Below are 23578 nucleotides of genomic sequence, written 5' to 3'. Positions count from 1 at the left end.
TTTCCTGCATGTTCTTTTTATGATTTGTCTGGCAGGTTTGTTATTAAGATTCCAGAAATTTCTGCCAAAAATTTTGCCAAAAATCTTTTTTCGTAGTTCCTTAAAAAACAAGGTGAAAAGTCATGAGTGACTCATCTAGGAACTCCCTAAAAATTAGAAGGAACCACAACAAGGAAATCACCTGGAAGTCAGTTGAAGTGTATGTTTTAATAAATGTTTTACAAAGTCAGAGATTTTGTGAGATTTTCCTTTTATTTAATGCCCGTCTACCCTGCCTGTCTGTCTGTCTGTCTGTCTGTCTGTCCTCTGACTTTTATCAGTGTTTGGATTCAAGTGAAACTCAGCTAATTTATCTGAGAACTTGACTTTGAAATCCTCTCTGTTTTGTAAAATGCAGTGAACATGAAAGGTGTTCAGTGGGTCAGGCTTGTTTTATGAAGTACGTGTGGTTTTATACGAGGAAACAGGAGATGTGGTCCTGACAATCTGATCCATCTGCAGCAGAGGAAGCTGCTCATCTGATCAGAAGATGATGAGAGTTGCAGCTCTGGTCTGGATGACGTGTCCAACCCTCAGCTCTGTCTTCGTATCACTTCACCATATCAGGAGCCGTTGACTCGCACATGAAAACCTGCACTTAAGAGTCCTGATCAGGAAATAAGAGTGAAGAAACCAGTAGCAGACATTCAGAGGAGCTTCACACTGGACATGGATGGCAGGGTGCTGCTGGTGCTGCTGGTGCTGCCGGTGCTCTGGAGCTTAGGTAGGCTTCCTCTTGGAGGTTGTTGTTCATCTGCATGCTGAAGATAGAGGTGTGTTTGAAACGGCTCAAATCAACTGGCTCATGTCCTGGAGGCAGCAGCTGGATTTCTGGATCGACTCCAGTCGGCCCTAAACTGGTCTGATGCTCTGTGTTCCGTTTGTAATGAAGTCCAATAAATGGACTGTTGTCCAGTTCTCGTGTGCTGGTAGAACCACAGTCGTTCAATCAAAAGTGGTGACTGAGCTGCTGCTAAACCCAGAGAGTGTCAGGCCACCACAGTCTAACTGGTCTCACCTGAGCTTCAGATCAACTTTAAAAATGTTCTTTTATTTTACATGAAGCAGGAGAGACAAGTTAACAGTGAGAAAAGACCAAGTGTCAACAACTGAACCATGAAATAAGACACGAGAATCAAAGCAACTGAAGCCATATTTGCAGAAACTGTGTGTGTGTGTGTGTGTGTGTGTGTGTGTGTGTGTGTGTGTGTGTGTGTGTGTGTTCTGTTCAGTTTCTTTGTATCTCGTGTTTTATTAATGCCACAATATCTATCATGGCAGGCTAATGAATGACATAATGAAGAAGGTACTTGCAAAAGGAGTAGAATAAATAAATGGGTGGATAAATAAATCATAAATGACAGGAAAAAGAGATGAAGCACTGAAGGAGGAGTGAAGCTGAGGAAGTCCCAGGTGAGAGGCGTCTCTCCACATGAGCTCAGTAAAGTCCTTCACTGGGTGCTGGACATCTCTGTCCTGTAAAGGTCCTGTTGGAGACTGAAGAGATTAAACAAGTAAAGAAGGAGACAAAATACAGAAATTAGTCATCAGGTCAGTAACAGCAGTGATGAACAAAACACAGATACCAATGACAGCAATAATGACTGGGATAATAATTGGCCTCATAAGAATGGAAGAAGAAAGTGGATATTTGATATCAGAAATGGCAACTCTGAACATTTGTGGTGACCTGGTAACTGTTGTTATCCACACCATCCCCATGAGTTGGTTCATGTCAATGATCCTCAAAAGGTGGCCCCCGGGCCTCATCTGGCCCGCCGGCCGCCTGTTTGTGGCCCCAGAACTGTTGTTCCTTCACTGTGTGTTTTGGTTGGGTCGGCACCTGAAGGCAGGGAGGCCACAGGGAGGTTGGGAGGTTTCCTGAATGGTTGCTGCGGCTTTTTGGAACCCCAAAGTCAACACGACCCAACCTGCTTGTATATATTGGCTGATTGGCTTTTTTTTTTTTTTTTTTTGTACCTGTCCTGTTCAGTAGCTGAGGCAAGCAGCATCCATGTTCCTGGTGCCTTGTTGTACTGAGGCAGTTTTATTCTGTATAGGAGGAATCTGATAAACTCCTCCTATTGCCATTTATGTTTAATTTTATTAGGAATGGTGTTGGTTCATTGATGAAGCTACCGGACTGAGGCTCAGGAGTGGACAGGAAGAGAGAACAGGGACAGGACAGCGAGGACAAGGGGGAGGGGGGAGACAAAAACAACAACAGCAATAGAAGAAAAAAACAACAATTATAAAAAAAACACAAAAAACAAACAAAAAACAAATAAACAAACAAAGAAAAAGTAACAACAACAACAAAAAAAGAAAGAAAAAACATTGGTTGCAGACTTTCCGGTGCAGGCTTACCATTTGGTTTAATATAATTTTAAGATAAATGTCTGAGTGTGTGTTTATGGGTCAGTTGTGCGCTCCATGCGTGTATGTGTGTATACGCGTGTGTACGTGTATGTGTGTGTGCTACGGTTTGTCTTGGATGCTGTGCGTAGCTGGCTGTAGCTGATGTGGGGGGCCAGGACATCACACCCCCAGAAAAATCCAGCAGTGGCTGCTTGGACGCGTGGCTCCTGTCCTCCTTTGTTGGCAGAGCTCACGTTAGCAGCACCTCCTTGCTGTCACCATCAGCGGTGACAACGGTGTTTCTGGCCACTAGTTTAGTAGAAGCCTGGTCCGTCGAGAGGCGCTTCATTAAATTGGAGTTGCTGACATTGGATGTTGACAGCCTCTTTGCTCTGGGACGACATAACCTACACTCAACATGGACATTTTGACCTTTAACCTCAATGAAGTTAAAGTAGTGCCTATACTTCCGTCTTGAAAACGCCATCTTTCCCCGTGACTCCGGACTCGCCATCTCTGATAATGTGTGTGTGCTGCTACGTGCTGGGTTTGTGTGTAAACACCCGCCCACCTGATGTCTCTGGTTGGCTGAACATGAACTCTTACTTTCTTAGCCAATCATCATCACTGAGGCGGTTATCTCGCCCCTCCCTTCCCCTCCCCCTCACCAAAGGAGAAAAAAACACGCACATTGGTGGCTCCTGTGTCTGTGAGCCAACTTGGATGGCAGTTGGTGGCTTCCTTAATGCGTGGTGACGGCGTGTTGGTGACGGCGTTGTAACGATAGAGAAAGTGATTAGTTAGATTATCCCTCACTGAAAAAAGTAATGCCGAAATATGTAATTTATGTTTATAACAATAATAATAAAACATCAACCATAGTTGTGATATTAATATAAAGGTGATGTCATCAAGGTTGTGGGTGGAGCCCCGGCTGCAGCACGGGGTCTTTCTGTGTGAGTCTCCATGTTCTCCCTGTTCCTGCTGGGTTCTCTCTGGTACTCCAGCGTCCTCCACAGTCCAAAGACATCAAGAGGGACCAGGTTAATCCAGACTCTAAATTGACCGTAGGCGTGGCTGGGAGAGCCAATGGTTGTCTGTCTCTATGTGTTGGCCCTGCCATGGACTGGTGACCCATCCAGGGGAACCCCGCCTCTCACCTGAAGGTTTCTGGGATTGTGCAAATAAACTGGAACGTGCAGATGAATCAAAGTATAAATGTGTAATAATGTAGTATGATACAGTTTAGGAGTATCATTTGCATCACTCTATGAATTAACTGAGTACAGGAGGTTAGATCATATACAGTATAAACAAAGCTAGCATGTTTACTTCAAACCACTGACTCATCCAGTGGTGCTGCTTGTAACTTAAGCAACAGTTTTTCAGTGTTTAGCTGCCCGCCACACACACACACACACACACACACACACACACACACACACACACATACATACATTTTCTTCTCCATCCCTGTCAGCTCCACCCTTCTCCAATGTCCGTCCTTTCTTGTCCCAAAAATGCTGAGTCAGGTGGATGAGAAGCGCTCTGACTTTATTGGAACGTTGCTCTGATTTGCTCCTGCTGTCAGATGACCACTCATGCTGCAGGCACAGCACTCTCACTACGGCTCCTTCAAAATAAGAGCTGGGAGGACCTGCAGTGAGCAGCAGCAGCAAAGATGACAAAAATAAAACTCAGGACAGCAGTTCAATTAGAGGGGGGGCTTTTTGGAACAGCAGACCCTCCATTCTGGGCTCAGGCGTTCCAGTGTGAGGGCCATAAATCTTCCCTCCTGGACTATGATAGCTCAGGGTCTGGAAACACCTGCTCACCTGGCAAACCTGTTGGACTCACCTGCTCAGGTGGAGCTTTGGTTCTGGTCCACCTCTCTTCTGTTGCATATTCATGCATTAATGATTCTCTTTTCTCTGCTCAGATGCTGATGATGTCAGGTTGGTGGGAGGAGCAAACCACTGTGCTGGCAGACTGGAGGTGAAACACCTGGAAGAGTGGAGAACAGCAGAGACAGACTTGTTCTCGTCCTGGAGCCTGAAGGAAACAGCTGTGATGTGTAGACGGCTGGACTGTGGTTCTGCTGTCTCTACACAGGAGAGAGACGACTCCTTGGAACGACTCATGTGGTCCATCAACTCTGAGTGTGTTCAGTCTGCTGCTACAATGAAGGAGTGTGTGGAACCATCGAGCTCATCTGGTTCCATTATCCTGGAAATCACCTGCTCAGGTAACTTTATTGACACTAACAGTCGTGTTACTGTGGTCTAGGACAAGTTGACTTTGGCTGTTTACATGTTCACAAATGTTCCTCTATTATTCTGACAATGACGACAAACCAATGTTCTCTTTTTACCTTGATTTAGTCAGAGGACTCTCTCTGAGAGTGACTTACATTTGCAGGAGCACCCTGATCACATTCACAATCATAGAACACAAGCTGCTCAGTCCCACCCCTTAAAGCCTTGCTGAAGGGCACCTCATGATGTTAATGAGGGTGGCTGCTTCCTCCTACCAGTCCTGAGGGTTGAACCACCAACCCTGTGGTCACAAGTTCACTTCTCTATGCTTCAGGCCAGTGGTTGTTAAACTTTTTGAACTGAGTACCTCCGTTGTGACCATGGAAGAGTTGCATAGCGCCTCTGTTCTGCTACAACAGAGGTGGCCAGCAGACAGCTGGAGCCTCTGTTGGAAGCACCTTTCACAGCAACACACAATCATCACAGGTGCCAGTAGAAGACGCAGTGTGTGCCGCTCAGGGTCCAGCACAGGTAGATGACACTGTGCCGAGCACTGCTGACAATCGCTGCTCTTTGACTGAGATGCACACCAGACAGTTTTAGAAGCACACACTTCAGGATGTATCTTACCATCTGTCGGAGCTATTTAGTGTTATTTAGTTGCGTATTTATTTAGTTTAGTGTTTAGATTTCATTATTCTCAATCGGAATGCGGAATAAACCATGTTTTTTTGTTGAAACTGGACATTTGTTTGGACCTCATGTTTTTCCCATCCATGTACACCACAACCCACGGCGCAAAAGTGGCCTTTTGAGTTTTTATTGTGGAAAGTTTGATTTGAAATTTTTCATTGTTTTTTTTGTTTTGTTTTGTTTTGTTTTGTTTTGTTTAGTGGACAAACGGCCACTACATTCATTGTACACATACATTATACATTGAATGCGTTAATGGCATCGAAGGAAAATGTTGATTTGATAAAGAATGAGCTCTCAAGTTCTTGCAGTCCGAGTTGATAAAATGCCTCAGAAGGTGTTGTAACTGCAGCTGGAGAAGTCAGTTTTTTGGCCTGACAGCACAAGGCAAGGCAATTTTATTTGTAGAGCCCGTTTTCACCAACAGTTTGTCTCAAAGGGCTTCACATGGCATCATAACAACATCCTCTGTCCTCAGACCCTCACATCGACTGAGGAAAAACTCCATAGAAAAACTTTAACAGGGAAAAATCTGAGAAACCTCAGGGTAAGCAACAGAGGAGGGATCCCTCACCCAGGACGGACAGACGTGCAGTAGATGTTGCTCCGGACAAGAAAACAGTTTACAATACAAAATGTGGGAAACATGGAAGTGTTAACAGTTGAAGAAGGAAGCTTCTGGAAGGGGAGGCAGGGAGAGCAAGCCAGCTTGATGGGGGACTGGATGGCAGACTGGTTCATGGGAGGGGAGCGCAGGCCGGTGTAACAGCAGGGGAATAAGGGGGGGGGGGGCTCTGGTGGATCTGTGGAAACACAGAGAGACTGCGAGACACCAAGGCCAAACTAAAAAGTGCAACAAGTAGTGGTAATGACAGTTCCAAAAATGTGCAGGGAGGAGAGGAGGAGAGAGGGGGAGAGGAGAGGAGAGGAGAGGAGAGGAGGGGGGAGGAGGGAAGGGCTCCACATAACCTAATGTGTCCCCCAGCAGTCTCAGCCTATAGCAGCATAGCTATCAATGGTTCAGCGCTACCTGAACCAGTCCTAACTGAAGGCTCTGTCATAAAGGAAAGTCTTAAGCCTGGATTTAAACGTAGTTAAAGTGTCTGCCTCTCTGACCCATGGAGAGAGCTCAACTGTTCTTAAATGCATTCACAATGAAACCAGGCGATTTCACACTTTTGTCGCAGCGTCTCCAAAATCAGAGAAGCAGAAAAAGTTGATCAGTGGAGATACAGTATGTCGAAGCAAAGGAGAATTCAGCGGATGGTTCGTCAATGATTAATGAGGGCAGAGCATTTCTGAAAGGCAGAGGATGGATACACGGTCCAAAGTTTCTCTGTGAGCTAAAGGAGGTTTGGCCTAAGTTGGATGCTGATCTGGATGTGATTCCTGCAGATAACAACGGGGTCAGAAAGGATTTGACCGTGAACTCTGTTGTTGTGCAGCCTGATCGCCTGCTTTGTTACTTTTCATCTTGGATGAAGCTAAAAATGTCTGTTGCTTGGTTGCTGAGGGTCAAAAGAACTCTTCTGCTATTGGGACAGAAGAGAAAGGAGTTGTGTGCCTCTGCAGACTTCAATAAGGATGAGCTGGAGACTCAAGGATCTGCAGTGGAAAGGAAAATGTAGAGCTTTCAAACCACGCTCAAAGGACAGAGTCTGACCCCTGAAGACAGAGCAGTCAATCATTCTGTATGCACAAGAACACAAATTTAAAGCTGAAATCGCATCACTCAAGAGTGGCTGTAAAATTGTTTCGATCAGAAACCCCACTAGTCACCGAGTGACAAAATATAAGAATAGACCAAAGCGAGAGAGATAGAGTACAGCCAACGGGATTTTATTCTCAGAGTATTACAGTTTACAACACAAAATAGCTCGTGCCACTTTCTCCTGTAAACTTTCACGTACACCCGGTCGCCTGGCACCACCTGTCTCTCGACCACCTGGTCAGCCTTTGGCACCTTTGATTTTTCCTGCAAGTATATGGACTTATGGACAGCAGTTAGTTGTTTCATATAGTCAGACAGTCCCATTTGCAATTCTTCAAGATTAGGTCCTTTGTGAGGACTTCTCAAGCGTGGAGCAGGTGTAAGATGGCCCGTAAGCATCTGGTGTGGCATGAAATGTGTATTTCTGTTAGTTTGCATGCGGTAGCTTATTAGTGCTAGTGGCAAAGCATCCACCCAGTTAAGCTTCGTGCTCGCACAGATCTCACTGATTTTCGTTCCGTTGGTTCTTTCAGATACACTGGCTGTCAGGATGATACACACTTCCAAGGCTACACAAGAATTACATGGGAACTCACAGTTGAGACCACACAGAATTACACAACTTGTGTAGAAATTGATTCATAACACCGCACTTTAATCAATAAAAAGTGATGGCTGGCTTAAAAAAAAAAAGGTAGATGGAGCATCCGCTGTCCGCCAGTCATTCTGTCCAAGGATCTGCATGTGTCTGAACTGATTTTGCACCACATTCATCATCAACTGGGACATGCAGGACGAAATCACATGCTGTCCAGACTGCGTCAGAGGTACTGGATCATCAATGCAAATTCTGCTGCAAGTAAAGTGATATCTGACTGTGTGATTTGCAGGTGCAACAGGGGGAAGCTCATTGAACAGAAAATGGCTGACTTGTCTGAGGAACGAGTTTTGTCCAACAGAGCCCCTTTTACAGATGTCAGGGTTGACTATTTAGGGCCTATCGACGTTAAAAGCGGCAGGAGTGTTGTTAAAAAGTATGGAGTGCTTTTTACTTGTCTGACCAGCCCTGCTGTGCATTTGGAGGTGGCACATACTTTGGATGCAGCTTCATGCATCAATGCTATTCGGAGATTCATCTGTAGACGAGGCCCAGTCTCCACCACCAGGTCTGACAATGGCACAAACTTTGTTTGAGCCAACAGGGAGCTGAAAGAAAGTGTGGCTGGTTTAAATCATGGAAACATTCAGAGAGCTTTGGTGCAGGATGGCATAAAGTGGAACTTTAACACAGCTGCAGCTTCCCATCATGGCAGTGTGTGGGAATGCTTGATTCATTCTTCGAAGAGGGTTCTCACTTCAGTTCTCAAACAGCAAATGCTGGACGATGAAGGGCTCCACACTGTTTTCTGTGAGGCTGAGGCCATATTGAATGACAGACCAATCACAAAAGTCTCTGATGACCGAGATGACCTTGAGGCGCTCACACCTAATCACATTCTGACTCTCTCTAAGTTAGGTTAAAAAGGATAAGATGGAAAAATATACATACAGAGGTATGTACAAAATAGACAGTATATGTACAAAAATGTACAGTAGGAATGCAAATGTGCAGTGTGGATACAAAAAGTATGAATATTTTTTTGTTTTGTTTTTATTTCGTGACACTCTGACTATTTACTGTTCAAAGAGTGAAAGCCTGAGGGGAGAAATTGCTTTTGTGCCTGGTGGTCTTAGCATCCAGGGCTCTGTAGCATCTTCCAGAGGGGAGGGGATCAAACAGTTTGTGACTGGGGTGTGATGGGTCAGCAGAGACGGTGCCTGCCCGTTCCCTGACCCTGAACCGATAAAGGTCCTGGCTGGAAGGCAGGTCGGCCCCGGTGATTGTCTCTGCTCACCCGATTGTCCGTTGCAGTCTGATCCTGTCTTGTTTGGTGGCCGATCCAGACCAGACAGTGATGGCTGTACACAGGACAGCCTGAATGATTGCAGTATAGAAGATGGTCAGCAGCTCCTGTGGCAGGTTAAACTTCCTGAGCTGTCACAGGAAGTATAACGTCTCCTGGGCTTCTTTCTGGACAGCGTCCATGTTGGAGGTTCACTTACGGTTCTGGGAGATTTTGGTTCCCGAGTTGAAAGTGTCCCCAGTAGACACTGTGTTGTTGAGGATGGTGGGGGGGAGAGTGTGGGTGGGTTTCTCCTGAAGTCCACTGTCATCTCCACATTCTTGAGCAGGTTCAGCTCCAGGTGTTTCAGACACCACAGTTTCGTTGCAGCTTCAAAGACCCCCAATCAGTGCAGTCAAAGCAGGCATGAAACTCCAGCTTTGACTCTAATGTCCATTTCTTCACTGTCCTCACCAAAGCCTTAGTTTTTCATTTCTACCTGTGGGGATGAGATAGATAGTGAAACTGCACAGGGAACAGCGTGATAAGCATCCTTCCTCAAGCAGGAATAACGTGTCCCAGCTTCAATAATCACATGAATTCTTACAAGGAGGATAAATTCCTTGCTATTCTATATTTCCTGTCTCATTCTCAGGTTTTTGCTACTTAGCATGTCAGAGGCATGAACAGGTGAGTACATGTTAACATGAACTCATTCTCATCATGAATCTGCTTCTTGTTGTCATCTTCAGAGTCTGTTAGGCTGGTGAACGGCTCTAACCTTTGCTCTGGCAGACTGGAGGTGAAATCTAACCAGCTGTGGTCCTCGGTGTGTGAAGAGGACTTTGACATGCAGGATGCAGAGGTGCTGTGTCAAGAGCTGGGATGTGGGCCACCTTCAGTCGTGGAGGGGGGGTCTGGAAACACCTGCTCACCTGGGAAACCAGTTGGACTCACCTGCTCAGGTGGAGCTTTGGTTCTGGTCCACCTCTCTTCTGTTGCATGTTTATGTATTAATGATCCTCTTTTCTCTGCTCAGACGCTGATGATGTCAGGTTGGTGGGAGGAGCAAACCACTGTGCTGGTAGACTGGAGGTGAAACACCTGGGAGAGTGGAGAGCAGCAAGGAGAGACATTAACTGGACCCTGAAGGAAGCAGCTGTGATATGTAGACGGCTGGACTGTGGTTCTGTCATCTCAACACAGGAGAGAAAGGAGTCCTCAGAACAACTCAAGTGGGCCATTGACTCTGAGTGCTTTCAGAAAAGATCAATCCTGAAAGAGTGTGTGAGCTCATCAAATCTGCTTCGTTCCACCATGGTTGAAATCACCTGCTCAGGTAACTTTATTGACATTAACAGTCATGTTACTGTGGTCCAGGACAAGTTGACTTTGTTTTTCTACATTCACACAATGTGTGTGTGTGCGTGCGTGCGTGCGTGCGTGCGTGCGTGCGTGCGTGCGTACGTGCGTGTGTGTGTGTGTGTGTGTTGGGGGTTCAGCCTAAACAAGCAATAAGAAGAGGAAGGTGAGTGAGTCATGATTTCTCCAGCACAGAGTGATGTTACCTACGAACAGAAGCACTGGACTGAAGTCAGAATGTCAAAGCAGCTCTGACAAGGTCATTATAACAAAACCCTACTGTGACTTTGATTTGGAAGATAGTAACATGCCCCATGGGCCAGTCATTGCGTTTGGCTTGAGCATCTTTTAATAAGACCAAATCACCAACTTTGAGATCAGGGTGTTGCTTTTGCCACTTGCTGCGGCCTTGTAGTGTCGTGAGATATTCGCATCTCCAGCGACTCCAAAAGGTGTTTGCAAGATGCTTAACCTGTTTCTACTGTTACCTGCAGAGGTCCGCATCAGTGAAATTTCCTGGAGGAGGAAGTGGAGTGCACACCTTATGGGTTAAAAGCATAGCATAGCCGGCGTCAGAAGAAAGGGAGAGTCTGGATCCATTGAAATAGGGTTGAGAGGCATGGCATCAACTTCTGCCATCATGGTGGAGAGCACTTCATGAGTCAGGCGAGAAGGGCTAGTCTGGAGCAGCATGGAGTCAAGGATATGCCTATCATCCTTTCCCAGGATCCTCCCATGTGGGATGAATGAGGCGGGTTTAGGATCCTTGAGCATCCTTCCACTCCCAGATACCTTCTGATGCTAGGCATGTTGGGGTCGGATAGCAGAAAGCCCAACTCTCTGATAGCACCCATGAAATTTGTTCCACAATCTGATCAAATCTGCTTTGCAGGTCCTTGCAGACTAAAGAACCTGTACAGCGCATCGATAATACTTGACGTGTCCATTGACTCGATCAATTCAATGTGGACGGCGCGTGTACTTAAGCAGGTAAAGAGAACAGCCCATCTTTTACTGTTCGCTTGTCATCTCTTGTCCGTCTTGTGACTACATGCCAGGGGCCGAATACGTCCCGTCCCACGTAGCTGAACGGAGGTTCACTACCCAGGCGGTCGTGGGGTAGGTTGACCATCCTCTGCTCTGTCGCTCTTCCGCTGAGTTTGTTGCATGTAATGCAGTTGTGAAGAATGCTTTTGATCAATCTCCTTGCTCCCATGATCCAATATCCTGCAGCGCAGAGTGCACCTTCTTTGAAAACTCTACCTTGGTGCATCACCCGTTGGCGATAGTGATCCACAAGCAGTTTTGCAATGTGGCTTCGTCCCAGGATAATAAGAGGATGCTCCTTGTAGGCAAGTTCTGATTGTCTGAGCCATCCTCCTATCCTTAGGAGTCCGTCTTTATCACAGTAGGGGTTGAGTTTCCTTAGGGGCCTGCCTTTTGAGAGGTCCCTTCCAGCTGCTATGCAGTCAAGCCCATCCTCGAAAGCTTCTCTCTGCACGCATTTGATGATGACGAGTTAAGTTTTCGTCAGTTCTTCAACTGTGCGTGGCTGCTTGCAGTGGTGCCATGAACTGCAAGTTTGATCCTGGGCTTTATTGGTACCCTTGTAGGATTCTGCAACATGAATAAGTGCGCTGATGGCTCACACAAACCTCTTCCATGAGGAGAAATGCTTGAATCTGTGTGATTCAAAGTGGGTTTGTCCTTGGACACATTGGTGATGTGTGCCCGTACCTCTTTGTCTGAATCAGGCTCAATTAGATCAGAGGCTTTCAGGTGCAGACCATTCCGCTGCTTGCAGCAGAAACCCTGGTCCTTTGAGCCAGGTTGCATTGCTCAACATGGCTGCAGGCACAGAACGTGTAGTAATGTTGGCTGGGTTCTGACTTGTGGAGATGTAGAGCCACTGGGTTGGTTCAGAAGACCTCCGTATACGCTGCACTCTGTTGCTCACATATACATAGACTCTTCTTGTTTGGTTGTTGATGTAACCCAGGACAACTCGGCTATCAGTGTAGAACTTGACCTCGACCAGAGCCACGTCTAGTTCGCTTGTGACTAGCTCGGCGACCTCCACAGCCAGGACGGCAGCTCTTAGTTCCAATCTTGGAATAGTGTGGGCTGACAGAGGAGCTATCTTTGCTTTGCCAGTGACAAATCCTAGTTGACAATTTTGATCAGCATCTGTGACTCGGAGATAGACGACAGCTGCGATAGCTCTCGGACGCATCCGAGAACACGTGCAGCTGCCTTCTTGTTGCTGTTGAAATTGTCAAAGCAGAATAGGGTCTTGGGATCTCTAACATCCTGAGGTCTTGAAGAGACTTCTCCAAGCATCCCTCTCATCCTCCCTCTCTGGAGGAAGAGGAGAGTCCCAATCTGAGGCTTTATTAGTGAGCTCTCGTAGCAGTATCTTTCCCTGAATGGTAAAAGGTGAAACAAATCCAAGTGGATCAAAGAGTCCGTTAATGGTAGCTAGAACACGCCGACGTGTGAAGGGCTTTGATGATTCTGCTACTTGAAACGTGAAGACATCTTTCTTCAGATCCCAGCTTACCCCAAGACTCTGTTGAATGGGAGTGGGATCAACATCCAAGGTCGGGTCCTTTAGTCCCTTTGCTCATTTCTCAGCAGGGAAAGCTTCCATAAATTCTTGCTTATTGGAAGCTACCTTGTGAAGTTGAAGGACTGACTCTGCAAGCATCTCCTGTGTCCGCCTCAGCAAGTCTATGACTTCATGTGCCGTAGGCCTTGACAAGAGTCCATAGTCTACGTAGAACTCCCTTTCAATGAACTCCTTGGCATCAGAGCCATACTCACCTTCACCATGAGCTGCAGCACGCCGAAGACCATATATTGCAACCGCAGGCAAGGGACTGTTGCCGAATACGTGAACCTTCATACGGTACACACATATGTTCTTGCTGGGGTCGTTGTCCTTGTACCAGAGGAAACAGAGAAAATCCCTGTGATCGTCTCTCACAACAAAACTGTGGAACATTTGCTCAGTGTCCACAATGACAGCAATTGGTTCCCGTCTGAATCGCATCAGCAGTCCTATGAGACTGCTATTTAAGCCCAGTCAAGAGAACATCATTCAATGACACACCACTTTGCACTGGAATCGAAGACGACACGACACTGGTTTCCACGGGTGATATACCCCAAAGGTAGGTAAGAACCAGCATTCTTGTCCATCCTTCAATGCAGGAGCCAGCTCAGCGTGGTTGGGGTAAAAAATATTCCGCATGAAGGTGATGAAGTGACTCTTCATGTCTGGCTTTTTCTCCAGCATCCGCTGAAGAGAGTTGAGTCTCACGAGGGCCTGCTTTCAGTTGTTCGGGAGTTGCTGGCGTGGTGTTCTGAATGGCAGTGGTGCCACCCAGCTGTTGCAGTCATCCATATATATCTCTTTGTCCATGACTTCCAAGAACTGACCATCTTCAGTAGAGAGCCCAATCTTGTTGTCATCTCCAGGTGTATTGAAGATAGAGCTTCTCAAGTTGTCTTCTTGGATATTACAGATGCCTTGTGCTGCTGAAACTTGATGTCTTGGTTTCAGAACATATTGCTCCCTTCACTTGGATCTTGTTCGGACATGGTCTGAAGAATGAAGGGTGTTGGTTCTCAAGCACATTGGTGTGGTAGCTTTGGATGTCTGTTGGTTTATGAGCTGCCTCTAGGCAGACTTCTCCAATGATGACACATCCCAGGTCGAGGCGTTGCGCGTACGGGGCATCATTTGGACCGTTAACACTGCTCACACACCTTATGCACTCTAAGGATGTTGCGGCCTAATAGGAGAAGGATCTGTGCTTTAGAATCCAAAGGTGGTATGCTGTGCGCTATTGGTTCGAGATGGGAATGATGCAAAGCTGCCTCTGGCACAGATATTTCAGCTCTGTCGGTTGGAATGTTGTTGCACTCTAGAAGCGTTGGTAGAGTGACTCTTGCAGCTCCATCGACAGATTCCACCACAAATCCTTTAGCTCTTCTTCCAGTCATCAGTGTCGTACCTGTACAAGTACAAAGTGTGAACGGAGAATCTGACCCTTTGATGTGGAACATATCAAAAAGCTCAGACCATGCAAGTGACCAATTGCTTTGGTCATCAAGCTCAACATATGCCCTTGTGGCACTCTCAGGGTGTGCTTCTGGGAATATATTAACCAGGCAAATCTTTGAACAGGATCTGCCGCTTTGACCCTTTCCACAAACATCAGTACATTTTGAGGTGACTGTAGATTGGGCTGGCTCTACTTCTACCTCCCCGCCATACTGAGACGAGCCGATGGGGCAGGTCCTGGATGAAGTGCGGAGATGTGGCTATCACTCTAACATTCCTTGCACTTAATGGCTGTGATGCAGTTCTTGGCTTGGTGAGTTGTTGTGGCACAACATTTAAAGCAAATACCGTTGTCTCTGAGAAAAGCCTTGCGATCTTCGAGAAGCTTGATTCAGAATCCTCTGCAGCAAGCTAAAGGGTGCGGCTTTTTATGGAGAGGGCGTAGCTTTTTGACATCACCAGTTGTGGAGCCTGAACCATCTTGTGGTTCTTTCTCTTGAGCAACATCTGTCTTATGTACAGATATCATGCTCTTCCCTTGTCTTTTGAATGGCTGCTCTGGCTTAATATGGGGTGTATTAGACGTCGAGAGCCTAAAACTTGGGTCATTGCCAGCTCTTGCCTCCCGGCTGATGAAATCGCAGAAGAATTCAAAGGGAGGAAAGGCTACTAGATGCTCGTCTTTGTATTTGGAACCCTGTGAGATCCACTTCTCTTGGATCTCTTGGATGTTGTAGGGCAATTTTTCCACAATGGGTGCAGTTACCACGGGGAGTGTCTAGATACCCGAGACCAGTCAAGTAACCCTCGAACTTGGCTGATTCCAGCTCTTGGAAAAGGTCACTGAGCTCTCTCAGTTGCATAGCGTCTTTATTGGTGATTTTAGGGAATGTGTCCAGTCTGTCAAAGAAGGACTTTTCGATTACTTCTGCCGACCCGAAGCACTCTTCCAAGCGTTGCCACGCTTTGTGCAGGCCGAGATCTGGATCACTTATATGCAGCACGCATTCTTTTTACATGTTTTCCAGACACACTTCCCAACCACTTAACCAGAAGGTCAAGTTCTTCTTTGGCACTGAGTAGTAGACCATCAGTGACATTCTTGAAGGACGTCCTCCAAGCCCAATAATTCTCTGGTGAATCATCGAACTTGGTAAGACAAGAAGGGACAATGTCTCTGCGTGCTAGGTACCTAGCCATGTCACTGATGTCATTCGTATCACTGGTTTCAGTGGGTTTGTGTGGTGAGGTGCGAAAACTGAAAAATGTGGTTTTGTTTGGTGAGCTTTGAAACTTGCTGCATGTGCGCAGCTCTGGAGAAAGCCGTCCAAGTTTTTCCGTTGGCCTACTATGTCGTTGTGATGCAGGAATGTCTTGATGCTCGATAGTGGAGAAGCGCTGTGCATCATATGAGACATTTGGGCCTCGCATTGGTGGCGTGAGTGATTTCAGTACATGAACTGTAGGCTCTACATGGCCCATAGCTTCTTTATTGCCGTCAGCAGTCCGGTCATCGCCTTCGGCAGACTGAAAATCATCATCGGCAGATAGCCGTAACTCCAACATTTGTATTACGTACTGCCCTGTGCGTTCAGTGATCACATGACTGACTGACTGCAGCACTGCTTTTATCATCTCCAGCTGACTCAAGGACATTTGCTTCAGCAATGGCTTCTGCCACTTCTTTATCATGCTGCAAGTTCTTTAATTTAGCCTCCAACTGCGCTTTCTCAATCATAATCTGTGATTCCTTCTTGGCATACTCAGCACATGCACGTGCAGCTTCCACTCTAACACGTACCCTGACAGCTGCTGCACTGATAGCAGAAATATTAGACTTTCTGGAACTGCTAGAGGCAGACCTTGTCTTCACTTGGATCTCTATTTTCCTCTTCTGTAACATCCATTGTGACCTCTTGTTTTGTCGACATCAAACAGTATTGCTGTATGCCTGGTGTGAGCAGGGAGGGTGATGAGGATGATGATGTTAGCATGCAGTGTGAAGATTCTTCTCCTTGTGACGATCTGCCCGCTGAGTAGATGTCTTTTTACTATTCTGTCCTTGCAGTCGTGTAGCCGGACGACAGCTTGACAGATAGCCAACAACAAACTCCAGCAAACCATTTTCTTCCAAAGAGTACGACTTTACTGATGTTTCTGTAAAACTGAAAAATACAGTACAATACAAAGTGTGTGTCAATACACTACATACATAAACAAATGAAATCACAACATTGTAAATAGTTGCATCTTAAAACAACAATAGTTTGCATATCTATTTACAGACATATCAACTTCAAGGCATGAGAGGAAAAGTACTGGCAAAAAAAGAAACAACACTCAAAACGTCCACTAGGGGTCAGTAATAATTAAACTGAAAAGGTGACAGGACATGGGGGTTACAGCAGTTTTTGTCCTGAGGCAGGCGACCTCCCTTTGTTTATGATCGGATCCGTAAATGCTCCAGCCATCAGTATTGATCCAGTGATTGATCTGCTCCAGCCCTCAGAATTGATCCAGTGATTGATCGTCTCCACTTCTGTCACCTCCATGCGCCGTCCCATGTCAGTCAGAAGATGGACTGTCATGGTGGATGAGATCAGAGCAGCACCTGCAGCTTTGACAGCTGACGTTTTGTTGAACTTTGGTTTAAAAGACAAATCAGCAAGTAACAAGCAAAATGAAATCAGTGCTGTGTGCGAACTTTGTCAGACGGTGATGAAGTTTTTGAGGACCACAACCAACGATAGTTTGGATTCAGATGAGTTTTCAATAAAATGTTCCCATATTATTAAGCTTCCCAGGTGGTTCATAAATTATAAGCAAATTACATAAATTTCATGGTTCTTGTGATCCCAGTGAGTTAAAACAGGATGAGTAGTTGAGAAAATGAATGAATATTATAAGAATCAATGTTTCATGATGTCTCCGCAGAGTCTGTCAGGCTGGTGGGTGGGTCCAGCCTGTGCTCAGGCAGACTGGAGGTGAAGTCTCACCTGCCCTGGTCCTCTGTGTGTGAGGAGGATTTTGGCCTGCAGGATGCAGAGGTGGTGTGTAGAGAGTTGGGGTGTGGGGCTCCTTCTCTCCTCCACGGGGGCCCGTATACAGACATGGAGACCCCAGTCATGGCAGGAAAGTTCCAGTGTCGTGGAGATGAGTCTGCTCTGCTCAGCTGTGGAAGGTCTGGCTCAGGGAGGAAGACCTGCTCACCTGGGAAAAGCATTGGCCTCGTCTGCTCAGGTAAAGGTTGGGGATCTGCTTCATCTCACTGCTTTACTTCCACCACTCATGATTCCTGTGTCTGCTCAGAGCCTGATGGAGTCAGGGTGGTGGGGGAGCCCAGTCGCTGTTCTGGAACCCTGGAGATCAAACAGCGGGGAGAGTGGAGACCAGCGACCCCTGATGGTCCTGAATGGCTCCACCGGTCTGCCTCAGCAGTGTGTAGACAGATGAGCTGTGGCTCTGCTGTTTTCACAAATGTAAGACAGGACTCATCATACAGGCCTGTGTGGAGGATCAGGTCTTCTTGTGTCCTGTCAGCATCTGGACTGCGGGAGTGTGTAATGCAGACTGATCGAGGTCAAAGTGATACCAGTCTGATGGTGGTGTGCTCAGGTAACACTGCTGGACATCCAAACCAGCTGCTGCTTCCTCAGTGACACCAGCACATCTGCTGACTCAGCCCTTCATCTGCCCCCCCCTCCACAGATTTGCTGGTCCAGCCCAACATCTCCTTCTCTGCCTCCACTGACGGCGTCTGTGAGGTGAGGCAGCAGGAGACTCTGCTGCTCCGGGGCTCCAACTTCACCATCAGTTGCTCTGTTGAACCACAGTACCAAGGAGGCGTGTTCCAGCTCACCCTCTCCACCTCTAGCACGGCACAGAACTACACCCTACCAGCGCTCAATCACTCCGCCCACTTTCTGTTCTCAGCAGCAGACCACACCCACCGAGGGGACTACAAATGTGTTTATCACCTGTCCCATGTTTACCCCCATGACTTCTCTTCTGAGAGCCAGGAGCTCCACCTCATCATAGCAGGTGACACAGGACGAGCTGGAGTCATCAGAGGAATGTGACCCTGACCACATTTACATGCACTTCATCTTCCTCTGTTCTCTGGTTCTTGTTTGATCCTGACAATGACAACATTCTGATGAAGCTGTTACATGACTGTGGAAAATAGTCTAGCTAGCTACTTCTAACTGGCTAGGCTAGTCTGACAGACGGGGGCGGAGCTAAAGTTCACTGTCCTTTGTTTGTCTCCTGTCCAGTTCAAGTGTCTCATATTGTAAGACTCCACAGTTATAATTCCTCCTGAAGTTCATTCATGATAGAAAACCTCAAACCCAGATAATATTGGCCTACGTTTTCATCCAAAAATGCTCAGTTCTGAAACCCAGAATGAACCCTTTCTTTAATCCTGATTTAATCTGAACTCTTGACATTTTCAGTGTAACAGTGGAACGATGGCGTACGTGTAAAAGTGGTGTGTGTTAAATGAATCCACCAACCTTCTGGGACATGTGCTTCTTGTCCATCGTCCCCAGAGCCAGACAAGGAGATGGAGACCCTTCTCCTGGGAGCTGAGACCCACGCTAGTTACCTTAGCACATTGAAGAGTAGTGGTGGGAAGTGTGAGCTCATTTGCTCCTGTGCAGGTCACACTTGAAACTCAGCGTCAAAACCAACCTGACAGGAAATGACCTCGTTGCAAGAGGCCCCAGACTTGAACTGGACAGTTTGAACAAACAGGAAACAGAGAGAGAGAGGAAACCGCAAGAGGTTCAACACATGTTGGTGAAAATGAAACCAAGTATGTTGTAGTTACATGTTCTGTGTGTCCATGAGGGAGCTGAGACCCACAGAGACCAGCAGACCACAGTTTGCTTAGCATCATGAATGGTAGTGAGTGGGCAGTGTTAGCATCACTATCTCAGGATGTTGGTGCATCCTGCAGTAATCCTCCTCCTCCCCCTCTTCCTCTCTTACAAAGTCGGCCATGATCAGCAGCAGCAGTCGCTCTCCTGGTCCAACAGATGTTTGGTTTTGGTGGCTGAAATCTCAGGTGCTGAGTCAAATCCCTGCGCCCAGTCAGGAAAGTAGTCCCAGCTATGCCTCTGATCTAAAATTAGAATGTCTCTGACCAAAGTTCTACACAAGCCCAGATGTATGAATGTAGGTGTAGCCGGCTCCAGACCCAGGGGCACCTGAACCGCTACATGTGATACACAGGATGAACACTGGGGGTCAATGAAGAGATCAACCATGGACGACCGTCTTCATGAGGCCAGCGCCGTTTTATTTCTGACACAAATCAAAATATTTGTCATTCACTCGGTCTTCTGTTACGACTCTGAGGCACTAAAAAAAACACACGTTCATGAGTCACATCAGCACAGAAGTAGAGAATCATGTTCATCACAAAGTAAATTCATGATCATGATGTGCAAAATAACAGCAATAATTCACATAAAATAGGAAACTGAACTTCTCACAGACCCATTACTTCAACCCCGTCATGTCAACATAGCAACGGACCAACAAACATACAAGTGTTACCGTTACTGCGTCAGATCTCTTGTCTTCATCTTATCTCTTCACAAACTCTGTCACCATGACGACCTCAAATGTGGCGGACAGAGGAGCAACAGTTCCATCAGAGCAAAGACAACAATGAACTCATTCAGATCTCTGAGTTCAGAGTTCAACATTTTTAACCAACACAAACTCACATTTGACTGTGATAAATCACTACTGTGAGGTCCATGAACTTACTTTCACGTTACGTTGATGTTGCTGCATGAAACAGACCATCCCCTGGATGGCGTTTGTCATCTTTTCATGAACTACAGATAAAAACAATACTTTTACAACACCAAATCATCACAAACCACACAAAACCATTTCTTAATCCTTCACCTTTGTGTGAGGATAAACAAAAGAGTTCTAAACATATCAACAAAAGCTGTGGAAGGAAGAGAGAAACCATGGACGACCGTGTTTTCGTTCAAACATTTACTCCATCTGTTGTCTTTGTTTTAGATTCAAACGTTTATATTCAATGTTTTTCAGTCCCTTACACAGACAACGACTGTTTAGGACCTGTGTGCTCAGACCTCCCACCCCCTACCATTTGTTGTGCTAAGCTAACTAGCGTGGGTCTCAGCTCCCTAGAGAAGCGTCTCCATCTCCTTGTCTGGCTCTGGGGACGACGGCCATCAGAGACCTCTCTTCTCTGCGTGTTCCTTTAACATGCAGCCTTCCGTTCACCATCTTCAACCATCAACACGTCTGTGGTGGTCAGCAGGGATGTCACTGACCACATGTGGTGATTCTAAATGTTTTTCAGTGCCTATAAGTGAGTTCATCATCAGAGCGTCCGTCCACCTTCTGATCCTGGTGTCGTGTGCTGTCTTCTTCCACCACTACTTGAAGGTAACACACCTGAACTTGGTACTTGGCTGTGAGCAGTTGTTCCAGCAGGAACTGGAGGTGTGCGCTGTCGTGTCTTCCAGACCAACATGCAGCGGGAGCCAGAACATGAGAACATTGAACTCAACGCTCGTGATGCTGCAGCGGAAGGCTTGGTTGAAGAGGCTGGAGGCTGCCAGGAAGACGCCACTGATGCGTGACTGCAGCGCCACTGCGACCGAGCTTCACACTTCTTCTGTTTGCATCGCCATGATGTTTAACCCTTTTAGCTGCTACTTCCAGACGAACCACTTCCAGTCTGAATGCAGCCGAGGTGGTGTGTGCATCCCAGTAAAGCCTGTTGTGGTGCGTTCAACACGTAGCAGGGAAGGTATTGGCAGCACTCTGCCGCCATCTAGTGGTTGGAGCATAACTACATCCGGGTGATGGATGTGGAAGCGTTGGCAGAGCTGGTGATTTCTGCTGATAATTTCTGGAGATTTTCCAGCTCTGAGGTAAATTGTGCTAAAATCAAAATGCGTAGCAGCTCATAGTTTGCTTCAGTTGTTGACAGATTGAAACAGACCACATGTGAGGAGAACTGGAGAAGAGATTTGCAGATTTGGCCTTGTTGCTTTTTCGCTGCATGGAGCAGTAATGACTGCAGGAAGAATTTATATTTAGGTGCAGTGTTCTGGCTCAGTGAGAGCCACTTATGTATTTTGGTGTTAAATTGATTCTTAGAGGCTTTACTTGTTTGTAATATTTTCACATATTTTCCGTTTTATTTTGGGATGAAACCGGTGCTGCCTGCCACTTCCTGTCTAACGAGAGTAAACCGTTAAGTTTCTTCTGTACCTGTAAGTGACTATAAATGATACATTTTAAAGTGTAAGCTTAGTAAAAAACCGTCATGAGTTGTTTAGATGTAGATGTTTCATGTCAATAATTTACCCAAAATACAAGTTTTACCAAATGTTAGCATTGATGCTAATTACCCATTCGCTAGCGTTAGCCTGTTACCCTTTTCAGATGTGCTCTACTGTGTATAGCAGTAAGGAGACATTGTGATTAATTACAAAAAGGTGATGTTTTCAGGTCGGCTCATTCACAGTATTCTGCGTTTCTTGTTTACAGATTTACCATTCACTCAGTCATCAAAATCCATGCCATGCATCCATCGAATAAATATTGGACGAAAAGGAACAGCGGTGTGGTTTGCTAGGCAGGTAGAAAACCAAGTGCAAGGGCAGGACATGCAGAATCGTTGAAATTCCAATTCCTGCACGTACGTTTCGATGCTTTGATAAATGGAGCTCCTCATCAATGTCTGGAATTATTGTTTGACTCAAGATTGCAAGTTCTTCTTGTCGTGTGCACAGTCAGGAAAACACGTTTCCCTGTACAGTGAAATATTTTCTTTGCTTTCCATAATGAATGCCAAGTACAAGTATCAGTATAAAATGTATCAACTAGATAAATAAGGAGTAATAAAACTGTAGAAATATCATAAAAGATTCTTGTGGCAAACAAGGGGACACCGGCCCTCGGGGCTGAGCAGCAAAGTGGTTTTGCAGTGCTGGGCTGTATTTGAAATCCTGCCATGATGGAACAGCAAGGATTCTACACAAACGCGTTCTTATTCTGGTTCAGTGACAGCAGCTTCAATAAAATGCTCTCCTCACCAGAGACTGGAACGTTGGTTTCATGACTGTTCTGGTGCTCCTGGTTCTCTTCTCTCCAGTGACAAACCAACGAATCCCTTTTCCAGTATTTTGACATCAAACTCCCTGGTTTTCTTTTTTTTTCTCGTCTGTCAAAACAAATCAAACACTTGAGGACTCATTTGTCCCTCAGGGGCGTCGACTTGTTCCCCGTCCAATGGAAATATGTCCTCAGATTTTAGGCCCCTCCCCCATCCACCACCTAATGCCCTATGCCCCCAAAACACTTTTTTTCCATAAACATCCAAGAAGAAGCGGCTGTGAAACATTGGCTTCATTGTTTAAGTCTACAACCCAAACTGACTCGTTTCACTGGCAGAACAAAACCCAGGGAAAGTCTCAAGGAGACCACGGTTCTATTTTTGTCCCATCTTTTGTTAGCAGCAAGCTAAGCACAGGTAGCCAGAGCAAGTCAAGTGCAGCTCTGCCGTGCGGGGGTGCGTTCACTGCTGCTGGCTCATGTGACAGTCACGTACTGTCACATGACCCATTGGGACAGGTTCTGTTCTGTTCAGGGAGAGCAGCATCAGAGCCATAGGGGAGCCTCTTAGCACATTTTGTTGGAAAGTGATCACTGAATCAGCTTGATCACTTCTACACAACCAACGCTGAACTGCTTATGTTTGCACAATCACACACACACACACACACACACACACACACGTGTGTAGCGTTTGATGTCGTCTTCTGCTGGTGGTGATGATGAGAAGCGAACCTGTAGAATTACATGTTGATGCAGCTACAGAAGATAGGACCTGAGCAGCGCTGCAGGAAGTATTGATCCATCAGTATTGGTATTGGTTATCAGCCCCACCAGTGACAACACAGCAGCGTGCCAGCCATCAGCTGATGGTCCAGCACTGAGCCTCCTGCTCATCGGTGGTGGTGTTTTTACAGGAAGCAACTGAAGTCACTGTATGGGAGATGGAAACAAAAACATGAATGAATAGGCCACTGCGTTGATGCTGGAAAATCACTTCTTTGACAAAACTGTGTTTTTCTCAGTTTTTGTCAAAAAATGGCAGTTTTTCATGAAACCAACCTTCATCCAGGCGTTGATGGAAAACGAT

At 46.3% G+C, this 23578-nt stretch overlaps 1 protein-coding gene across 1 annotated transcript; it reads left to right on the top strand.

Moving 5' to 3' along the window:
- Positions 1 to 607: 607 nt before the first annotated feature.
- LOC147249245 (scavenger receptor cysteine-rich type 1 protein M130-like) lies at positions 608 to 22353 on the top strand. The gene is made up of 9 exons (XM_086226612.1): positions 608 to 763; positions 4337 to 4642; positions 9692 to 9904; positions 9979 to 10278; positions 17305 to 17610; positions 17680 to 17985; positions 18079 to 18411; positions 20723 to 20808; positions 20889 to 22353. Exons 1-9 carry the CDS (start codon positions 709 to 711, stop codon positions 21003 to 21005), a joined length of 2022 nt encoding a protein of 673 aa, XP_086082738.1. The 5' UTR covers positions 608 to 708; the 3' UTR covers positions 21006 to 22353.
- The last annotated feature ends 1225 nt before the right edge of the window (positions 22354 to 23578 follow it).

Source organism: Aulostomus chinensis, chromosome 15 (assembly GCF_037954235.1).
Source record: "Aulostomus chinensis isolate RoL2024-O1b breed Wild chromosome 15, RoL_Achi_v1.0, whole genome shotgun sequence".
Lineage (NCBI taxonomy): Eukaryota > Metazoa > Chordata > Actinopteri > Syngnathiformes > Aulostomidae > Aulostomus > Aulostomus chinensis.
This window is presented reverse-complemented; position numbering and strand designations above follow the sequence as displayed.

Bases quoted from the DNA above. Each gene is read 5' to 3' on its own strand.
- LOC147249245 (XM_086226612.1), top strand. From the start codon at position 709: ATGGATGGCAGGGTGCTGCTGGTGCTGCTGGTGCTGCCGGTGCTCTGG. The intron at 764-4,336 runs GTAGGCTTCCTC...TTCTCTGCTCAG, and splicing joins GCCGGTGCTCTGGAGCTTAG to ATGCTGATGATGTCAGGTTG. The intron at 10,279-17,304 runs GTAACTTTATTG...ATGTCTCCGCAG, and splicing joins GGTTGAAATCACCTGCTCAG to AGTCTGTCAGGCTGGTGGGT.